Here is a 21,023-nt window from a genome sequence, read left to right as displayed (position 1 = left end):
TTCTTCATCATCTGTATTATACCACCTTTCGGGCCTAAAGTTAACTTGTGGGAAAGATTTGGAATAGTGCTGCTGAATACCTCTCTAGATTTATCTCTATGTAGAAGAGATATGCATCTGGCCCCAGAAAATATGACCAGACACACTGTCAGTAGAGCATGGCATGGCTGACATGGGGTAGGGTGGGAGAGGGAATCTTGTGCAAATCAGCCATCTGCTCTGCCTGAGATAGTGAATTTGGCATGAAGAATACTTCACACTTCTAAAGCAATCGCTACATTTCCCCCCCACCCCCCCCCCCCCCCCCCTTCCTTTCATCTTTTCTTAAATCTTTCCATCATTTCACACATATTCTGGAGTTCTTGTACTTTCTGTACCAAGTAGCATTGCTTCTAAGCGCTCCCTTCCCTACCAGTGTATGACTAACATCAACCCTGAAGGCATTTCATAGCTAATACAGTACAATACAATGCTCCCTTGTGTGCTTGTGTTCCTGTTAAGGATTTAAAGGGTATTACAGCCATGGGAGACACATAGTATTTGAAATATGCTAATATCGTTAACTAAACTGATACTTAAAATGCTTTTTGTTAATAAAATACACATGTGCTCACATGAAACATGCAGTACCTGCTCTCTACTAGGAGGAAACTGAGCATTTGATCACTCAAGTTTCTTCCTTGTCACTTATTTTGATCATTTGTGCCTTGGTTTCCGACTGGAGTCACACTCAAACCCTGTGGCTTACCAGAATTCTCCATCATCCAGTGCTGTCTGAGCCAAGCGCTTCTGCTCCGATGGGCTGACCAAACGCCACTCTAGAGAGCTGCAAGAAAATAAAATTAAGATTTTCTGTGCATAATAGAATATCCTGAGTTAGGAAGAATATCCTGAGTAGGAAGGGAACCCACACGGATCACAAATACATCTCTGTCATCAAGTCCAACTCCAGTAACTGAATACAACTCCAGCTGGGTATAAGGCATTTAATTTCTCCTCACTCAGAACAATTGTTTTGACACATCAGCAAGCTGCTGTTCTTCCAGATGTGTTTTCTTTGAGCAGCACACACAAATATGAGTGCCTTTAGAAGGTTTCCTGAACCCTACTACCGTTTCATCTGGTGGCATAGACTCAGCTAATGTACCTGGAAGCAGGACTGGGACAAAGATCCCCAGACTTCCCCGAGATCATCCTGCCTGAACTATTCTCTGCACTCAGCACTGGGACTGCTGCCAGCTGTTGGAGCGAGGTAAAATGTGGTAGTCAGTAAACACCAAGATTTTTGTAAGTCACACTCCTTACATTTGTTTTTCATCCGTAGACAGACATTTTGACAATGTTGACTTAATGGGAAGCAAATAGGCTCCTTGCCCTGTACAGAGAGATTTGCTGAAGTAGCTGGGGTTGCAGATAAAATCTTTGCCTCTTTTTTATTTATCTTTATGTCTCCAGCCGCAGCAGATCAAAACCTAACAAAAATCTACTAAAACTTTTATTAAAGAATAGGAAATGCCCTAACACATTCCCAGTCTGATAGCATGTATAGGGCACCTTTTGTGAGGTTTTCAGTTCCAGCAACCATTGCAAAAAGTAAATGCAGGTTACTGCATTGGCCTGGGGGACTCAAAGCTTTGCTCTGGTGTCCTGAGCTCCAGAAATCCTCCAAAGCACAGAATCAGAGCTCTGCTTTACAGGGACAGCATTTTCAATATACAATCTGAATCATCAGATGCCTGTCCTGATCTTAACCTCTCTATTTTTTTGAGATTCCATCACTCATTGTACGTGCCAATTATCCACATTTTCATATAAAACAAAGGACTTGAGATTATGCAAAAATATTTCATTGATTTGCATTCAAAGGAGTGCTAGAGAGGACTAGAAGTCTCAGCAATTTTAAAGGCCCAGCCAGGTTATGGCTCCTCTCGGTCACATCTGTGTGAACAAGAAAAAACTCAGTAGAAGGAAAGGAAATAAAAAGGAAGTGAGATTTATGTGTGTAAGAATACATTGGAAAACTGTATGTTGGAGGGGAGATGTGTTATTATTTTTCTTACTATATGCTTTTTTTTCTTTTGTATTATTTGCACTTCATTTACTTTCAGTAGTAGAAGCAGACTGCTTTTCAGACCAATCCTATTGTGTTTTTGTATCTTCCCACAACTTTGAATGGCACCACAAGGAGAGAGTCACATCTAACTGTCTTATCATAGAATCATCATAGAATCATTTGAGTTTGAAGGGACCTTTAAATGTTATTTAGTTCAAGTCCACTGCAATTGGATTTAGTTCAAATCTTCAAGGGCTGGACACCCACCATCTCTTTGGTCAACCTGTTCCAGTGCTTTACCAACGTTATCATAAAAAATCTTTTTTCTTATTCTTTTTTTCTTACATCCAGTGTAAATCTCACCTCAAGGATCTCACCTATTACTAAAATGTTTAGAAACCCAGAACATACATACAACTAGAGGGGGCGATACAATATCAGTTTTAACTTTATATGCAGTAAGATTAAGTATGGATGTTGTGTTACAAGTACTACAGGAACAGGCTTGTATTAAAAAAAATCAAACATATAATTTTGGGGAGTGTCTTAAAATTCCATTATCTTATTTATATTAATGCATGATTTTTTGCTAATACTGGATTTCAGAAGCTAAACAATCTGGACAGCGTCCCATTAATTGAGCAGCCCTGAATGTATTGAGGATGACAAGCCAGTGTGACAGTAATACTGCTAAGCATATGCAAATCCTTAATTTAATTATCTGTGAAATTACTGTATCTACAGAGAGCTAGATGTAGAGCATGAGATTGATTTTTTGCATGGTGAGTGTATATGGTACAGTGCACGCACTTGTCACTCCAAGGCCCGTTCCACTCCACTTGTCCCCAGGGGTTCCTTATTCTTATGAGCTGCACTTTCTGGCCCTGATAGCTCACCTGCAGTAGAAGGAAGCAGAGAAAATATTGAGTGTCATTAGCTAGGAAGCAGGTCTTCTCCAGCGTGCATTGACTGGACAAGTTGTGTAACAGCCAGGCCAAAGATGCACTGCTACAGGAGACATGGGAGGGAAAGATGGTTGGGAGTTTGGATAATTCCCCCAGGACAATTCATCCCATCTCTTAAGGGTAGTAGGCACTCCTTTGTCTTTTGACCAAACTTCTCCTTGCCCTGCACTGCTGACACAAGTCAGAGGGAACGTACCTCATCAATGCCGGTTACAGAGTAAGCATGGCCTTTTATGAGGCCAAAGGGTGTCCTGGCTTCTGACTCTGCAGCACTGCTGGTCTGAAATATGGAAAACAATGTGAATATATCTCTTTTCGTGATGAGACTGCAAGTGGTGCCACTTGGTCTCTTCCAAGCATCAGATGGGAGACCAGTGGCTAAACAGCATTGTAAACAGGGAGTTTGTCTTTCTGCTCTATGCCAGCAGCGATGGTGCAACGGTGCCCTCTGAAAGGGAACTCCTTAGAGCTGTGTGGTTTTCTTTTTTGGGGCGTTGTGCACTCTGAAGGAAAACAAGGTAGTTCCCAGCTCAGATCGCTTCTATGTGCCTGAGATTTTGTATCAACATCACCCACAGCTCCTGGAAATTGATATAAACTACCACTAAAATGTACACTAAAATGTAGTTTGAGTAAGTTAAGGGATAAGGAAAGGTGCTCTTGGGTTGGTGTTGATACAGTCTCATTTTGTGCCTCATGGGATTTTTCATTTGCCCCGAAACCTTCCTCTCCAGTTGCTCGTTCTGGTGAAGAAACCTGGCACACCTTTATTTCTGAATTGCCATTCCCATTGGGCACAGTGGACAGGGAACAGCAATGGGGCTTTCATTCTCGGTGCTGAGCAGCTTGGGCTTTTTACACCAGAAAGCCAAGGACACATGGGTGGCTCCTCCATGTCAGACATGCTGTCGAAGCACTGTATGGCCACTCACACATCTGCTACGTGCCTGAAACCTTTTCTTGGGGAAAGGGGAAGATTCCAGTATCCGGAGAGATAAATCTGACATGCCCAAAAGCCCAGTCAACTGTTTACAAACTAACACACTGATTCTGAAAAGTGACTTGAGTTCCCCAAGACACAACATATGTTACAGAATCTAGGGATGAAGAAAACCAATTTTTAGTCTCTGGAGCCTTTAAGTCCTCACAAAGCTATGGCTAGTTTTAATGGCCATGTAAGTCAGGAAATAAAGTTCACTTTCCCCAGGTGCTCATTCTTATGTCATTACTGCCTTAAATACCGTGGCTATCACCTGATAAAATGTGCTGAATCTTCTTTTCTTTTAAACAACCTTTAAACTAGGGATTATATTAATATTACATATCTATCATTTCATAGCTATTATTTGCAGAGTCCAGTGCATATCCAGTGCATATTTTTAAATGCAGAAACCATAAAACTAAGCTGAGAAAATCAGAACCCATTTCTTACTCACATCGATAGAGCAGCCCACCATTGACGATCTTTTCAGAGCTTTCTCTAGGATTTCATAGAAATTGTCAGGAGCTTTTTTAACCTCATACATTTCTCCCACTCCCCCAGTGAAATCCTCCATGGCTTCTATTGTACTGCCTCCTTTCAGAGCCTCATAGCTGCCATTCAGCCTGGAAAACACATGTTAACATGAGACATGCTTTCAAAACTTTGAAGATATCCATGTGTGGGAGCTTTCTCATATAGGTATAAAATCCCAGCAAGGGCACTCAGATCAAGAGAAGTGTCCCAGAACACACTCAGGGGATGTGTGAGGTGTATTGGGAACCTTCTGCTTTCCTTGTTCTTTCCTTCATTTGATCCTCCATATCTTAAAGCCTGGGGCTTTTCTTTCGATAGTGCCAATCATCAGGTTGGCAAGGGCTGATATCTTTGCATATCAGTGGCTTGCTACCTCCCAGATGAGTTGAAAATCTAGAGTTCACCAGAACCATCATTTGAGTCTCAGCGGAGACACAAATGGTAGGATTCAGGCTTTGATCCAGCTCTATTGCTGTAATGGCAGATTGTATCTAATGATCTGATGGAAGATGGATGAGCTCAAAATGGATAGACAAAATATCTTTAGATCAGGGCAGCAGCACATAATACTAGTAATAAGAAAAACAGGATAGAAGCTGTTAGCTTGAATTGTGTATAATGTATGTACAAATAATGAACTGTGCATATATACTGTGGTATACCAGACTTACTTGGCATAGGCTTTCTCTAGTAAAGCACTCCAAAATTCATTGTGTTCTGCTGAATGTACGAATACCAACCGGTCTTTGAAGGTGGGCAATCGATCATCAATCACAACATCCAGCCACTCATTGTGCTGCCAGAACTATTTAGAAAGGATGGAACATGAGTTGGTTGACAGCATGTCATTTCCTGAGCATAAGAATTTGGTGTCCCGGTGCTTCTAAGCGTAAGTTAGTGACAATCAAAGGCTTGCTCAGAAGTCAAAGATAATCCATCTATTCTCACTGTGTCATGCTAGGTTGGTCTGAAGGAAGGACACAGTTCAACTCTTGATTCATCTTTAACACCTTATATCCTAAGCGAGGTTAGGGTGGAAAATGAGAAATGATTTATAAAGCCATATTTTTCTTCACAGAAACTGGCTACATATATGCCTGTAAGAGGCTGTTCCTCAAAATGCAAACAGCAAAGTGAGTTCAGCAATCTCACTTTTTATGAAGTTTCCTCTGGAATAAGTGATAGCCCCACCACAAAGCAAACCACAACATGCAACAATCAACTGGCCAGAAATGCTGTCATGCTGTGCCAGAAGTTCATCTTACCTGGAAGTGAAATATCCCAGCATAACCTGGCCCAAAATTTTGATCCAGCGGTACTACTCTTGCTAGTGTTTTCTCATTCAGTGTGAGAGAAGCTATGGCTGCTAATAGCCAGCAGTCACCTGTGAATTGAGAAGGGGGAAGGAAAAGCTTCATTTTCTTCCATTTGAGAGGAAAAGAAGGTGTGGTGGGGATGAGGGGAGATGTTGTCACAGACAGCTGCCATCCCCATTGAAAAGTGATCCTGTGTGTCCCCAGGAAGTGTCTGTGACCAGCGAGTGCAGTTGGGAAGTGCTAGGGGATGAAAAGCTCCTTTGGGCTCCCAGTACACTTGCATGGTGATCCTTCCCTGGCCTTGAATCCCACTGCACCAGAATGATCCCAGGCAAAGATGAATGCATGCCACCAAAGAGATGGTTATGGGCAATGTCAGCATGGGAAGTGACTCCGGCCTGACTGCTCCTATCAGTTCAGGAGGGGCAACATCCCCTCACTTGTGAAGATATGCCTACTGCTCTACACAGGCTGCAGAGGAATCACTCACCAAGATCCCCTTGGCAAATGTCAGTTCTTGTGGCTCCTTCGAGGATAAACTTGGGATCTTTGACAATGTCCTGAAAGAGTGGGAGTGAGACATAGAATGACTGAAAACATGCCAGGAAACATCACTGTCACTCTGAGCCCACATGTGCTGCACTCTCTGCACATGAACCATGTTTTCCTGAGCAGTGTAACCACCACAAAGAACTAGATGGGGAATCCTTGCTAATTAATTGCAGTGTAGAGCAATTAAAGAATTAGCTATCCTCATTTCTTCCTAATTAGTTGGCTGCTAAGGAAAGGCTGGCATTCTCTGTTCACCCATAGGCAATTGTTAAAACATAGCACAACCTGGTACAGAATCCCAAAGTTAAGCTACAAGCCTGGCTAACGCTTGCTGTTTCTTCCCCAACAGCTGAAAAAGAAACCCTACAATTGGCAATTTACTTCAAACATCGTATTATGTCTTGTATTTACCTGCACATAATACGGCCTTATGGTTGTCAAACACTGTATATTCTATTTCCTTCTCAAATAAGGAAATAAAAAAGTGGACTCCAGCCTTGTTTGTTTTACAGAGTTGGCTTTTAGGAGTTGTTTTTTAGCACTACCCACCCATGTGTGCTCAGAGGTTGAAGGGAGTATGTGATCATGGTGGCATTAAAGCAATTCTCAAGTATCTCAGCAGGACAGAAAGATTACAGTGGTAAACCCATAAAAGTGGCAAAAACTCCCCTCCTTTCTCCCCTTTCCAATGAACTGTAAATTGGATTGAATTGAATAGAAAAGAGAGGAGGATAACATGCAGTATACTACTGGAAGATTTATCCTGTAATTAATCAGATTGCCCTGATATCCTACTGCCAACTCTGTTGCGTGAAGTTCTTTTATTTAACCAGCAGTTTGCCAAAAAAAGGCAAACTAAAGAGGAAGGGAAATCAGCAGAGCTCATTCAATCACTTAACCTGTGCAGTTGCCCAGAAGGAAATTGGGTGACTCTTGGTTCACGTCAGCGCATTTTGCAAGGCCATCAGGGTAGGATACTGATAGTTTTGTTCAGCTTCTTGCACTTACTCATGAAGCATTTGCCACTGGCCACTGCTGGAGCCTGGGCTGTGACCCAGTTAATCCCTACTGCTGTTCTCATCTTTGCCAGCAAAGCCTGGGCATGCCCCAGATGTGCAGCCGGACTTTTCGGTCTGTCAGGTCATGCAATGCTTTGCCAAGGGTTTGCAGATGGTAACGGGCTAGTACTGATGCTGAAAGCAACAGTGGTTTTACTAGACAGAGTAGCTGGCTGTTTGCAGATGTCATGCCTGAGAGTTCAGCTAAGATGCACACAACTTGAAACGTGTCTAAACATTTTTAAACAAAAAGCACAGATGTGGTTTTTGGGCAGTCAGAGCAGGTTTACTGCAACAGCACTTCAAAATCATGCTGTGTGTCATTCCATAACGGGCAACGTGCAAGTATTGTCCAGTGAGCCAAGCCAAGGCATGCCAGCACCACTTTTTCATTTCCTCACGTCTTCTCAGTACATTTTGTTGTAATCATCCACTTCCTGTGAAGTGACTGTGCCCAGAAGACACGACCAGCATTACAGCAAACCATGCAGCTCATCACATCAGCCACCTCCCTGTTTACAAGAGCAAGTTAGCCACGACTTATCTGTTGATGAGTAAGCTTCTCTTGGCAAAGTCACCCTCCAATGGGTGGCTTGTGCTGAACCACACAGCCTGTCTCCAAATTGCTGAAAGCCTTTATGCAGGTCTGAGAGGTTCAAAACTCTCTTGTGTACAGGACAAAAAGGGGGGAAGAGAGGAACATCTGCAGACCATTGGTGAATGTGTTTGAAATGACCCTGGCTATAGCAGCTTAAGCTTTCTGCTTTGGATGTCCATGGCTCAGAGTCCACAGTACTGCTCTAAGGCAATGGCTATCCTGAATCCTCTTCAAAGTTCACATTTAATACACGCAGTGGGTGACCCAGTCTTTCAGAGAAAATACACATCCCTGTCCAACATTTAACAGGAACTCTCCCATAGCACCCGGAGCACGGCAGATCACCAACTCTATTCCATCCTTGCCAGAGTGCTGTGATAAGGGTGAAAACGATGCATGTGCTATATCTATGCATGAGCTTACCTGGCTGTCACCAGCTGATAATTGGTTTTCTATGAATTCAATGTTAGAGAGAGCAGTCCATAGAGAAAAGAGATGAGTCAGCCCTCTCCTGTCATTAACACTCTATTTGGACAACAATCCTCACTGCCTACTGCCAGTTTTAGCTGCTGAAGTACACACCTGCAGAAGCCAATGAGCCAACTCTCACAGCTGAGGGGAAGAAAGAATCACTTAGATGGCTGAGAAAAATGGCACACAGCCACAGAAGAGGAAAGCAACACCTATGAAGGAAGTCTCACAGAGGCAGCATTTGGGCAGGAAGCTGGTTGCATGTTTTGTTTGCCTTTGCTGTGGAGGAGGCGGTGGTGAGGTGATATCCCCAGTGTACCTGGCACAGGGAAATCAAACAGCACCTCCCGTCACCTGGCCCACCTGCTTGTTAAATACATCCAGTCATGTGTGGATGGGACGGGAGTGATAAAAGCACAGCTCATTGCCTTTAGACACGAGTATCATGACAGCTGATAATGTAGCTGATCTTTAAGCACATGCCTTATTTTAGCACCAGTGCTCCTGGGGAATGTGATTCTCACAGCAAGCACTGCATTCAGCTGTTACCAAGAAACTCTGCGTGTTAGCAGAGACACTGAGATACACTGACATAGGCACAAATGCTGCTGAGCATTGTGAGTGTTTCATGGCTCGTCGCTTATTACACAGCTCTACAGCTAACAAATGGGAAAATGTTTTCAATCTCTGTATCTAAAGCAAGCACAAATGAAAATCAATGAAAAGGAATTCAAAGGGCTTTGAATGGACTTGTATCACGTTCTCTGCTACACAAAAGAAAACCAAGCACTGTAGTTTATGAGTGGATGTTATAAAAAATATTCTTAAAGGAATGTTCAGTCTGGGTAGTATATAAACTTGAATCAATTCTTTCATAATGTTAAAGGATGAAGCCCAGAATTAGGCCCTGCGTTCCTGCACAGGAGATAGCAATTCAAGGTTTCACCTGCAGAAGGGTGTTACCTAGAAGCAGGGCAGGGCAATGCTCAGGGAGATGAAAGGAGGCACTTGTACCTCTACCTGCTGCCTATGTTTCTTTGGAGTCACAGGAAGATAAATGGCATCCCTTGGGTCTCTGTCACATTTTGGTAGAGGAGATGTAGAGATCTAAGAAAAGCTGAGCCTGTTTACTGGGGCCTTATTTTTGCAATTATATTTCTCTGTTTCCAGTATATAGTTCCTGTCAGACATTGGCTGTTCACATTAGGATAATTGCCTTATTAATTCCTCCTATAGACCATGGGTAAAATATATCTGACTTTCTTTTCTGATTTTTCATTCTTCAATTTACCAATCTCTAGCTTTCCCAGATACTGAGCTATTAGAAATAAATGACAGATCTATTAGCTTAGCGGTTTAATTCAGATACAAATAAACAAGGGAAGAGAAGGGGAAATGCAATGAGAAAAGGGTAATTTATTCTTCAGATTATTATGAAATTTTGTTATGGCTTAATTTCAATGATTTCATTTGTGATGACAAGGGATTACCAAACTAAACTGCTAAATATCTTTCTGACTGGCGGAGCACTTCAGATTTATGTAGAAATCTAGATGTTCCCCTGGTGCAGCTCACTGCAATAGGAGACTTACAGACTTAGGGTGGCTGAGGGTCTGGTTCACACTGTGTACAAAGGTCTGTGCACTTGAAAATAATGAGGAAACCTCTACTCCCGTTTCTGAACTATATCAGGGTGCAAACTTGAGGATTAACATTATTTTGCCCTGCAATTACCTGCATATAGTGTGGTACACTATGCTTCAGTGCTACACTGGTAGGCAAGGCAGGAAAAACCAGTCACCAAGAAGCAGTCTGAGCTCTGATACCCACACGCAGGAGTGGTGCTGTTGGGCTCCCACTGCCAAGGCACACAGCTTGGCCAGCTGAAGCTGTGATAACAACCCAGCACCTGCTCCAGGCTCATACCCCACCTGCAAAACGCTAACTCAAAATGATGCGACAGTGATTGTATTCACTGCTGTAAGTATATAGAAGTATAAACGTAATTATAATGTAAATATTATACTTGTAAGTGTATAAATACACTGATGGCTAATAGAGATGAAAGTAATTCAGCTTAAATGCTGAGGAGTTAGAGGAGAGTTTAACCTTGTTTTTTGGGACCTCAAAGCCTCCCCTGAGCTGTATTTCTTTCTGTGCTGCTCACAGAAGTTCAGTCTTTTTATTTTTTGCACGTCAGAAATCGGAGTGTAAAGGCAGAGACTGGACCAGGTGACTTATTCACCATAGAAAAATTTCCACTTCAGCTTACAAACATCCTGAAGCTGAGAGCAGTAAGTACAACAGACAGACCGCTCTCCTCCGTCCCTGAGTACCATGACAGGGACACAGAAGCTCTCAGCTGCTACCAGTCACGCCTTGGAGGAAGGCAATTCATACCTCCAGCCTGCTCCTGGGGCAGCCCACAGCCTACCTGTCTTTCAGGGCACTGCCAGGCAAGGCGGCATCAATGCCATTGGGGCCATCTCCTGGGTTTTCATAGCTGAAATCTGCTGAGGAGTAATGGCTTTAATAACACTCTGGTGGTGCTCCATTAGCCCTCAGATACTAAAGCATTTGAATGCTTCTTGTGGACTAAGTGGAGCTCAAACGTAAATCCATCTCCAAGCTTCTTTTGTTCTTTTTCTCTCTAGTTATCACTATCGGCAAAGGAAAGCTTCCCACTAAGTGAGAAGCTTTCAGACTGTGAAGGAAAAGAGAATAAATGTCAACCATTAGCAAAGAAATGAAATTAGCCACAAATTTTCTGTGGCTACTAGTTAAACTTGGGAACCTGGGGTGATGGTGGGTTTGTGACCTGAGAGCATGTGACTGGTGAAGCTTCAGGCTATCACTGTGCTATTAATGACTGTTATGCAAGATGCATTAGGAGATACTCATCGAGCCCTTGGCTACTGCTGAATGGCTCAGTGACTGTGGTATGTGCTTCATGAAGGAAGCAAGCATCTCTCATTTTTTAAAGCTAAAAGGATTTTTTTTCCTGTTTAGCCTTAATTATGAATTTCCTCCATTAAGGACACTTGTTGTTTAGATAGTCATCACATCATCATGATGCATTTTACCTTTAATTCCTTGCATGCCCTCTCATTTTCATCTTTATACTACATTTGTTTAGCAATAACGTAGGAGAGAAGCCTGATTAGAAGCTGTTTATGCGTGTACATAAACATGGGCACATTAAGCGTGGCTGCACATTAAGCTGCAGAAGGCAGAACAGAAAGGCAGAAGAAAAACTACATGCAATATTTAAAATGGATCAACCGAAGGCCTTCAGATGAGCATGGGAAAATGGACAAATTATGGGATTTTACAGGATAGTCTAAGAAGTTGTGCGTTTCAGAACCTCTTGCAATGTTTTATGAAAGATTTTAGCATTTATTGTTGTATTATACGGTATCCCTTATACTATTACGGTATCCCTACCCTTCCACACCTCTCTGCAGTTGTAAGCCAGAAACATGCAGCTGTGGTGAGCAAAACCTTCCAGCTCTGCTCCTTGCCGAGAGGACAGGACCTCAAAAAGTACCCCGAGCAGCCATCACATTTCACTGCTGGATGCAGCAGCGATCTCAAGGAACAGTGGGGTGAGTGGACACGGTATACTCACCCCAGGCCTCTTCCAGAGGAAGGGAATCGGTGGCTTTTCACTGAAGAAAAGGGAGGCATTGTTGGCGGGGAAGTCAGGGTCCTCAAAGAGGCAGCCGCTGCGCAGGCACTCCTGCTTCAGCTCCTGGTAGCCCTTCCCTGAGCTGTGGGTGACACGTGCCTCCTTTGGCAGTGGTGGTGGCCTCGGCTTTGAGTCGTGGAGGAGGTAGGGCATGGCTCCCAACAGGGAGAAGTGCAGCGGGCTGAGGTCTAGCAGAACAGGGCGCAAGGGGAGAAATGAGTGGGAGCAGCTCCGAGCAGCATGGGAGATGATGAACACCCTGAAAGCAAACAGGGAAGGAAAGCGTCTGGCCCGGCCACACCAGCTGCTGGGGTGGGAGCGGGGAGGTGGTGTCAGACCCTCCCTAGGGCAGGGCTGCTGTGCCCACTCGGTGGCAATAGGCCCACCCGGGGCCTGGCACCACTCCCCGCTGCCCCAGTGAGGACGTGGGGATGGGCAGGAGGTGGCCGCTGACTTCGAGGTATGCAGCTCCTGAGGAAAGCCCTGGTGGCAGCGAGCCATTGCAGTGAAACTGGAGCTGCAGGAGGGTGTAGCCTCGGCAACCACTGCAAGCTCACCCTTTTCATCCCACACCTGAGAAAAGCCTGGCATGCCTGATGGCGGGGCTGTCTGCGGTCAGGTGTTTACTCTGTTGAAGGACACCAGGGCCAAGATGTGCAAGGGTTGGCCCCACATTTGAGGTGGTGGAAGCGGATGCAGAGAGCTCAGAGCAGGGCAGACAGCAGGAGATTTTAACCAAGGGAGGGATCCTTTAGGGATCCTAAGGGACCGTGCATTGAAGGACGGTGCTCCGTAACACAGGATTTCAAAACCAAACACATGCTTACTTGCCCTGAGTTCTGGGTTTCACAGCCTTGTTCATATCCTGTTGTGCTTTTGCTGCCCTCCACATCGCATCTCACATTAGACAGCAAAACACTGTCCTAGAGAGGATGCCAGTACTGAGGATGCTCTGAAGAAATAATGGCAAGGTTTCAGAGCCAAATAAGCATGGATACTCCTCCATTCACTGAAAAGCAAGAGATGCCACCCTCTCAGAACAAATTACAGTTCCTGTAATACAAAGCACAGCCCTGAATACAAACACTGCTCAGCCTCCCTTTTCTTTAATTGGCCCTTTGGTGGACCAGGCAGAGCTTGCTGTCAAAGATGATTTATGGAGAGCAATTAGGTGAAACAGAATTAATTCCTTTCTGTTCTGCTATTTTTCACAGCAGTGCTGTGAGCAAAGCTTTCTCAGAGCGTATATTCCCATGTTTATTCCCCATAATTGCACCCATTGTTGATGTCTGCAGGCACCCTCCTGAGACCAAGTTCCCTTTGTCCAAGAATACAGATGCTGCCCAAATGTGTGAGAAGGGCCAGGCCTTGTGCTCCGAATGTAGCAGCCATTTGGCCAAACTTTGGGTGTGCAGAACAGATCCCAGACTACACACCTCTACTTTTTCTACAGCCAGTGCAGAAGAGCTGCGCCTCCAGTGAGTGAGTCATTGTGTCCTCATCCATAAGATCTCTCTGGAAATGACCGTGTCTTCTGACTGCCTGGAGGTGAAGCCTCATGGCCTATCTTACTGTAGATACCCAGCTATGAAACGTGTGTATCAAGTGAGATGAATCTCAGCTAAAAGTCTAAGACAGGCAAAGGGCATAAATGACAACATGAGCCTTAGGGATGTGATGTACCCAGTGTCCCACACTCAGACAGTGGTTAAAATGGGAATGCTCTTTAGCCCACACAGAGATGCTGTGGATTAGGCTTGTCCTCACATACCAAATGAACTTGAAGATTGGAGAAGGAAATGCTCAGCACCCTGGACACAGAGCTTCTATACTCTGTACTCATTCTATATATGATGCCTGGGGAAGGCAGATGGAAAGCCCCATCCCTGGAGGCATTCAAAGCCAGGCTGGATGTGGCTGTGGGAAGCCTGATCTAGTGGATGGCAACCCTGCCCACAGCAGGGGGTTTGAAACTAGATGGTCTTTGAGATTCTTTTCAACCCAGGCCATTCTATGATTCTATGATGATTCTAGAGCAGGAAAATGCTCCCAAAACATTTCATTTCCCAGTTTTCTACATCGCTTTGTATCTAGCTAGCCATGCTCAAGTGTTTTACAAGAAAAGGGTCTTCAGGCAGTTTTGCTCTTTAATATAAAGTCCCTTTTTAAAGCAGAGAGAAGTACATTTTTCTCCTGAGACAGCTCTTATTATTGTTGGTGCTGTCTGCAAGTCCTCAGGTGTGATTACAGGTTGGAGGAAAGTGAAATATTTGCATCTTATACAAGGTAGGATACTGCAGTAAATTGTAGATTTCTAATAGGAAGAGAGTGGATGAAAGAAATTGATAACATCTCTATATGAATGACGTTGTCTGGTCCCTTCATTCATCAGGGAAATTATTTGTATTAGATCTATGTATAGTATGGACTATTAAACTCTACGCTGTGCTTGTAGCTGTGTAGATATGTAACTTTAAGATATACCCTGCCCTGCTGGAACAACAGTATACATACAAGTTATGAGGTAATGGGGAGATATAAAGAGAAAGGCTATAGAAGTGGTTTTGAAAGGTGGATGTGGCTGGGAGATTTATGTGAAGGGATTACCTTGATACAAGCAAAAGGGCAATTGTACCTATTTGTCCTAGCCTCTTTGCCACGGATAACGGCAAGGATGCCAAGAAAAGCAATTACTTTTGTTGTATTCCGCTATGGACAGTGTAGCAGAAGTGCTAAAGTCACAGCTGGAAGCAGTGATTGAGCACCTGGTGGGAAGGCAGGGCCAAGCCAGAGGGGCTCAGCTGCATGCAGTGTACCTGAGTGACCAGAAGGGATGGAGCCAGGAAGCACCCCTTCCCAGACCTCATTTAAGGGTTGGTAGGGCAAATGAGGGTATCCTTCTGGAGATCCCTGTGTACTAGAGACCTTCCAAAGGTAAGTAGATTTTCTTCTTTTGTTTCTGTGTCTATGGCTGCTGCTGCATTTGGGCTTGTTTTCATTTGCTGTAGCCTAGGATTGTGACACTCCACTGTTACTGCTGTACTTTCCATCACATTATAGTGTTACAGCATTATAGACAGACAACAAAAACATGTTGTTATAGCTCAGGACACTGATAGACAGTGTTAGATCCACCAACTTAGAAAGGCTTTGATCCTTAGTCATGCTGGTCCTCTGAGAAAAAGCTGAGTAGATTTTTAGCACTGGAAAAGGAGGTGAACACAGACAATGAGAGGCTGTGACAGCAGGCTTTGTATGCTTTCACTTGGCAAGCTGTTGCAATGGGCATACTGTCACATTAAAGCAGTGTAAGACGAGGGCTTGTGACAGGCCTGAGTAATTTCTTCCTCCGTGCTTGCCCTGTCTCAGTGCGCAGCAGGTTTCCATCCCCCTGTCTCAGCAGGGGTGATGGGGTAGGTCTGTCCTGGCCCTGCAAAGTGAATGCCTGCACAGCTGTGAAGGCACAGCCAGGTGAGAGATAGATGTCAGAGTGTATGCAATTAGCTCCCAGTAGGCCTTCTCTAGAAAACTAGTAGGCTCTTGTAGATGTGACTGGGCAGGATGCTGACAGTGCAGAGTGCATGTGATGCACAGGCTGGCAATGTCTAGTGAAGTTGAACATCACGTTCTTCTTTATGCACCATCATTAAATGCCTGCTCCTTAAAATGCATGGAGTTTTATCTGTTACCTTCAGCCCTATCCAAGGGCTCTAAAACCTACAGAGAGTGTGAGCACTAGTTCAGCTGCTGCTGCCCACAGACATCGTTCAGACAACTGGCTATAGATGAGGACTGCTGGCTCCAAGGATGAAGGCTGCTATTGGAGCCTCTAGGCAAAGGCTGTGTGAAGCACAGATCCTGGGAACCACCAGCCCATAGCCAGGAGAGCAGCTTGGAGAGGTGGGATTTTACTTCTTCTGTTACCCCAGAAGTGATACCTTTGTTGCTGTTTTCAGAGCTTTTGAGTGATGAGACTTCATCTCGTTTTCCATCATTAATGCTGTCAGATCACATTTCCTGGAATTGTTGCCTTCTCATTGAGAAGGCATAAGGTTTGATTTGGATTTCTGTGGCCTTAACTGTCCTTCATCTGAGGAAGACTCTTAGCCTCTCTCTCTTCAGCTGTTATTCAAGGTGACATAAAAGGAACCTAAAAAGCTCAACGTAGGAAACTATTATGTCCACTTCTTCCTGGCCTCTTGCTGGGCTTTGTGCTGCAGCTCTGACTTTCAGCCCTTGTTTTTCAACATCTGGTATGTGCTTTTCTTAGTCGCACTTACATAATTGCTTCCCCGTTGACACCAGGTGGACCCTGGTCACTCAGGATTTAAAGTTGGTTATTCAAATGACAGCAACCTGATTAAGTCTTTCATAACCTCGTTGTCATTAAACCTCATGCCCTGTCATCAGTTTAACGTTTCAGGGTTTGTCCATAGCCTTTGACCTGACTGATCCCGTGTTCAGTAGTGCTTCTGCTGGCTAAACCCTTCCGCTGCTGTCTGTCCTTCTCTAAGGGGCTGTTTTAGGCCAGATGATTTCATTTTGTGCTGTCTCCAGGGGCTTGAGAAACACGACTGGTTTGTCTGGGTCTCTTTATAGCTCTCCCTGCATTTGCACTAATGTATGGATAGAATTTACTATGTAGACTGAGGTGCCTTCTGTGAAACTGAGCAGCTCTCTGTCCTTGCTTCCTCCTCTGACTTTGTATGAAGTTATATAAAACATCTTTGTTCTGTCTCTGAGATTGGTCTCATTTTAAACTGCTTGGCGCCTTTCTGAACTTTGCATTGATTTGAAGCCAAATGTCACAGCCACAGTCACACGAAACCACACTGTTTCTTATACTTTCCATTACTTTGGCCTAATGTAGTGTGGACTTTTGCCCAGCGTCTTGCAGCCTGGCAGAGTTTGCTCATGCTCCTGCACACATCTGCTAACTGGGAACATGCTGTAATGTTAAAACTATAGCTGAGACCAGATGAAATTAAGCCCAGCTTGGAGTTAGTTTTTAAAGGCTTTTCCTTCAGCTTTCAGCAGTAAGGTGATACAGGCTTTCTCTGGCCTGTTCTTGAGGGAAAACATCCTTCTCTTTCATTTCCAGAGGCAGAGGAGAGAGGCAGAGGGAGGGGAGGTCAGGAAGGTCATGTAGGGTTTTAGGGGTTGTGCTGGGACTGCAAGCCAGGCCTGAGGACTAAGCTGCCCTACTAAATGTCGTGACCAGCCTAGTGAAAAATGCTTCAGAGCAGTGAGACAAGGGGTACTGGAAACCAAGGGGAGGGGTTTAATAACTGCCCTTTGAAAATCCTGCTGTGATTTATTTATTTATTTATTTAAGAAAAAATACCTTGAAGGGACTGCAAGATATCAAAATCTCCTGCAAAGGAGGAGGCCAAAATTACAGTGAATGCTCAGTATCATTTTGCCCAGCAGAGAGATGCTAGATGCCACGGCCTCGTTGCTTTCTCTGTGCTGAGTAGTAGCAAAAGCGCTGTGTCCTAAAGAGGTGTCTGTCCCAGATGTGGACTTAGGACTCAGATGCACTCGCACCACCTGCGATTCTGCCATCACTGACTGCTGACAAGGAAATGCTGATACAGAGCAGATATATCCTAGGGCTACGTTGTCATCCTGAGTAGCAGTGACATCCAGGGCAGCCCCCTGCTGCAGCCCACCTTGCCTGGGATGCCCCAACACTCACAGACCCTACAAGCAGGCCCCTTCTCTGCCCTCCCTGCAGAAGCCTGGCAGTAGCATTGCCACTTCTCTCTTTGTGTACCCAGAAGGAAAGACAAAAGACATCATTCTGTATGCTTTGGTGAGTAATGACAGCATTATCTCTGCTGGCAGCTGCAGTATCAGTTAGGCAGCTCTCTAAGTACTTTACCAAGACAGACAGGCATAGCTATCGGAGCTGCAGCTCCAGGCTTTTGTCAGAGCTGAGCCAGCACTGCTGCATTCATACGTTACTTTAGAAGAGGGGTCGTTTAACAGACAAAAGGGTGCTTTTATGATTATTTATTTATATTCTCTTTCTTTTGAACTGTGAAACACCGAGTGGCAGTGTGGGAGAGGAGCCAGCTGCTGCACCCCCTCAACCCTTGCATCACAGGAAAGCCCTGCAGAAACTCGGATTGTATTGGGAGAATGGATGTCAGAGCACCCACTGGGCTTTTGGGGAGCTTAGGATTTACAAAGGCTTCCAGCAGCGTTTGTTCTAGCACCCTGACCACAGGCAGTCCTTGTTCTTTTCTCACTGAGAGCATCCTGGGCTGAATTCACACCGAATTCATTCAGTTCCATCCCTCAGGCAGCGAGCTGAAGCGTTATTCTACGGTTAATACTGAAAAGGTGGAAAAACAAGGCAAGGTTAAAAAATAAAATAAACCCCAAACCACAGCAAACATTCAAGTGTTTGCTTAGGAAACATCCAGTAAAAACAAAAGACCAGGAAACTCTGCTCTCTGGCTGCTTTTTGCCACTTACTGAACCCTCAGAAACTTCAGTCACGAGCTTTCGTTATTTCCTGTAAGAAAACACCAGTGGGCCTACATTTAACTTTCACCCCCCTCCCCCTTTGCTTCCACAGCCGTTGGCTGAGCAAAGCGAAGGGGGGTTAATGACATTTCCAAGCGCTGCGGGGCCGAGGTCCTCCACACGGCGGCAGCTCCGGCTCAGGAGAGAGGAGCTGCGGTAGGCGGCCTGCGGGCGGAGCTGCTGCTCTGCTGTGCTCTGCGCTGTGCTGTCCGTCTGCGGGCTGCTGCGCTCCGGGCAACCCCTCCGTGGTCGCAGGCAGCCCTATGGGAGTTAATGCGCCTGCAGCGCAGCCCTGCGAGGCTCAGAGCCTGCCAACGGAAGCTGCATGGTACCGAATGTAACTATAAGCTGCAGCAACGCCTGCTGGTGTTAATACGCGCTCGTTTGCAGGTGTTGTGTTGTGTAGGTGAGGTTTGGAGATAGGTGGTCGCCAGCAGAAAGGTCACCCTCAGGGGAAAATGTGATGAAGAGGTGATGGCGTTGCTGCAGGGAGCCAGGAGCAGCCTCCTCCATCATGCAGCAGGGCTTGTGGCACTGCTAGGGCATCTGGGGCGCTCTGGGAACATTGCACCCCATGCATGATTTTGGGGAGACTTCAGCTACTCAAGTCAGCCCCCAGCTGCCCACTCACAACACGTGTGTCCAGTGACAGGCAGTGAAGGGATCTGGAGCACAAGTCTTACAGGGAGCAGCTTAAGGAACTGGGATAACTTCTTCTGTAGAAGAAGAGACTCAGGGGAGACCTTATTGCTCTTCACGGCAACCTGAAATGTAATTGCGGCGAGGTGGGGGTTGGCCTCTTCTCCTGAGCTGACAGTGGTAGAATGAGAAGGAATGGCCTCAAGTTGTACCAGGAGGAGGTTTGGGTTGGATGTTAGGAAAACTCAGAAAGAGTGGTGAGGCAGTGGCTCAGGCTGCCCAGGGAGGTGGTGGAGCCACCATTGCAGGTGTTCAAGACCTGCGTAGATGTGGCGCTGAGGGATGTAGCAGGCATGGTGGGGGTGGGTTGATGGTTGGACTAGATGGTCTTAGTGGTCTTCCCAACCTTAATGATTTTATGATTCTATGACCAAGTCGAGCATGGCCCTGATTCAGTTTTCATGCTCAAAAATTGGCATTAGGATTAACCTTCGCTCACACGGTCCCTGGGTTTAGTTGTGCTGCTCCTCGCTGTGAGAACCAGCAGCAGAAGCGGGATAATCTCTCTTTCGTCATCTGTACTTTGAATGCTATTATTGAGAAGCATTTTTGCAATCCTCTTTACACAAAAAATTGGGCAAGTGCTGAGTACATCCTTCATGTTCACCAGCTGCTTTCACAGAAAAGCGTGTCCTGCCAACAAGGGCAGAAGTCAGGTGTACAGAGAGAACATGGGAAAATACAAATTACATACAAGGCTATTCCTTATCAAAGTGTTATTAAAATAGTCCCCCCAAAAATTCTTTGCACAGCCTTTCCCCATCAGAGATAAGAAAAATAAACAAAACAGGCCCAAGGCAGCTTGCCATAGTTGTCACAGGATGGGGGGGAAGACTGGTTTACTATAATGCAGAAACCTGCCTGACCCACCAGCAGGTCTGTACTACCTGACTTCTCCCTACTTATTTACTCTGGGAAAATCCAATGAGTACTTTGTGTGCAGCAGAAGTGAGAACAGATCCCAGAGATCTGGCAGGAGATAGAGAGACAATTTCAGACCTCAGGGCAGTGGATCTGCCACTGGTTAATACAGGTGCTTTGACTAAGCAAGGAAAGAAAAAATCTGCCCAAAGTGGCTAACTGATATTAGGAGTCTAGACACTGTTTTTGAAAGTTGTTCACATTTCCCAGGACTTATTGATTTTTGAAGAGACAACAGTGGGCTCCTAAATGTGCAGTACAAAGGAGCACTGCCCAGCTGGGGTCAGGTTTGCTGGGTGCGATGCTTCACTGACATAGTGACACTGAAATAGTATTTCCATTTCTGCTAGATGAGCCAGGTTAAGCTGACCTTAGCTCAGATATCTCTGTTTCCATCACAGGCTGTAGACAGGCACTTAGAGAGGAGTCTGTGAGGTGCTACATGGATCTAACTAGAACCCATGACAGCTGATTGTGTGGGGATCTCCTGAGCCAGCATCTGAACCATCATGTTCTGCATCTTCTGATGGCTGTGCCCTCAGTGATTTCATGTAATCTCTCTTCCTCCAGTTAAACATTTTCAGTTTCCGCAGCATTCTGTGGCTGTGCCTTCTGCAGTTTGTATATGAAGCAGGATACTTCCTTTCTCTTA

At 45.1% G+C, this 21,023-nt stretch overlaps 1 protein-coding gene across 4 annotated transcripts in view; it reads right to left on the bottom strand.

Annotated features, from left to right (window-relative positions):
* The window catches only part of CAPN9 (calpain 9), a 28,268-nt gene extending 15,780 nt beyond the window's left edge, over positions 1-12,488 (bottom strand). For all 4 annotated transcript variants that reach the window (XR_005858269.2, XR_005858268.2, XM_419585.8 and 1 more), the window contains exons 1-8: positions 12,158-12,488; positions 6,341-6,410; positions 5,800-5,918; positions 5,206-5,339; positions 4,455-4,623; positions 3,215-3,298; positions 2,864-2,949; positions 749-826 (exon numbers count right to left, since the gene is read on the bottom strand). Coding sequence is in view for 2 of the 4 variants with exons in the window: in XM_419585.8 (XP_419585.2) it covers positions 749-826; positions 2,864-2,949; positions 3,215-3,298; positions 4,455-4,623; positions 5,206-5,339; positions 5,800-5,918; positions 6,341-6,410; positions 12,158-12,370 (953 nt within the window). In the remaining 2 variants the exon portion in view is untranslated. The remainder of the gene's footprint in view (positions 1-748; positions 827-2,863; positions 2,950-3,214; positions 3,299-4,454; positions 4,624-5,205; positions 5,340-5,799; positions 5,919-6,340; positions 6,411-12,157) is intronic.
* Positions 12,489-21,023: the final 8,535 nt, after the last annotated feature.

Source organism: Gallus gallus, chromosome 3, assembly GCF_016699485.2.
Source record: "Gallus gallus isolate bGalGal1 chromosome 3, bGalGal1.mat.broiler.GRCg7b, whole genome shotgun sequence".
In the NCBI taxonomy this organism is placed as follows: Eukaryota; Metazoa; Chordata; class Aves; order Galliformes; family Phasianidae; genus Gallus; species Gallus gallus.
Note: the sequence above shows the minus strand (reverse complement) of the source record. Positions and strands in the feature narration are given on the sequence as shown.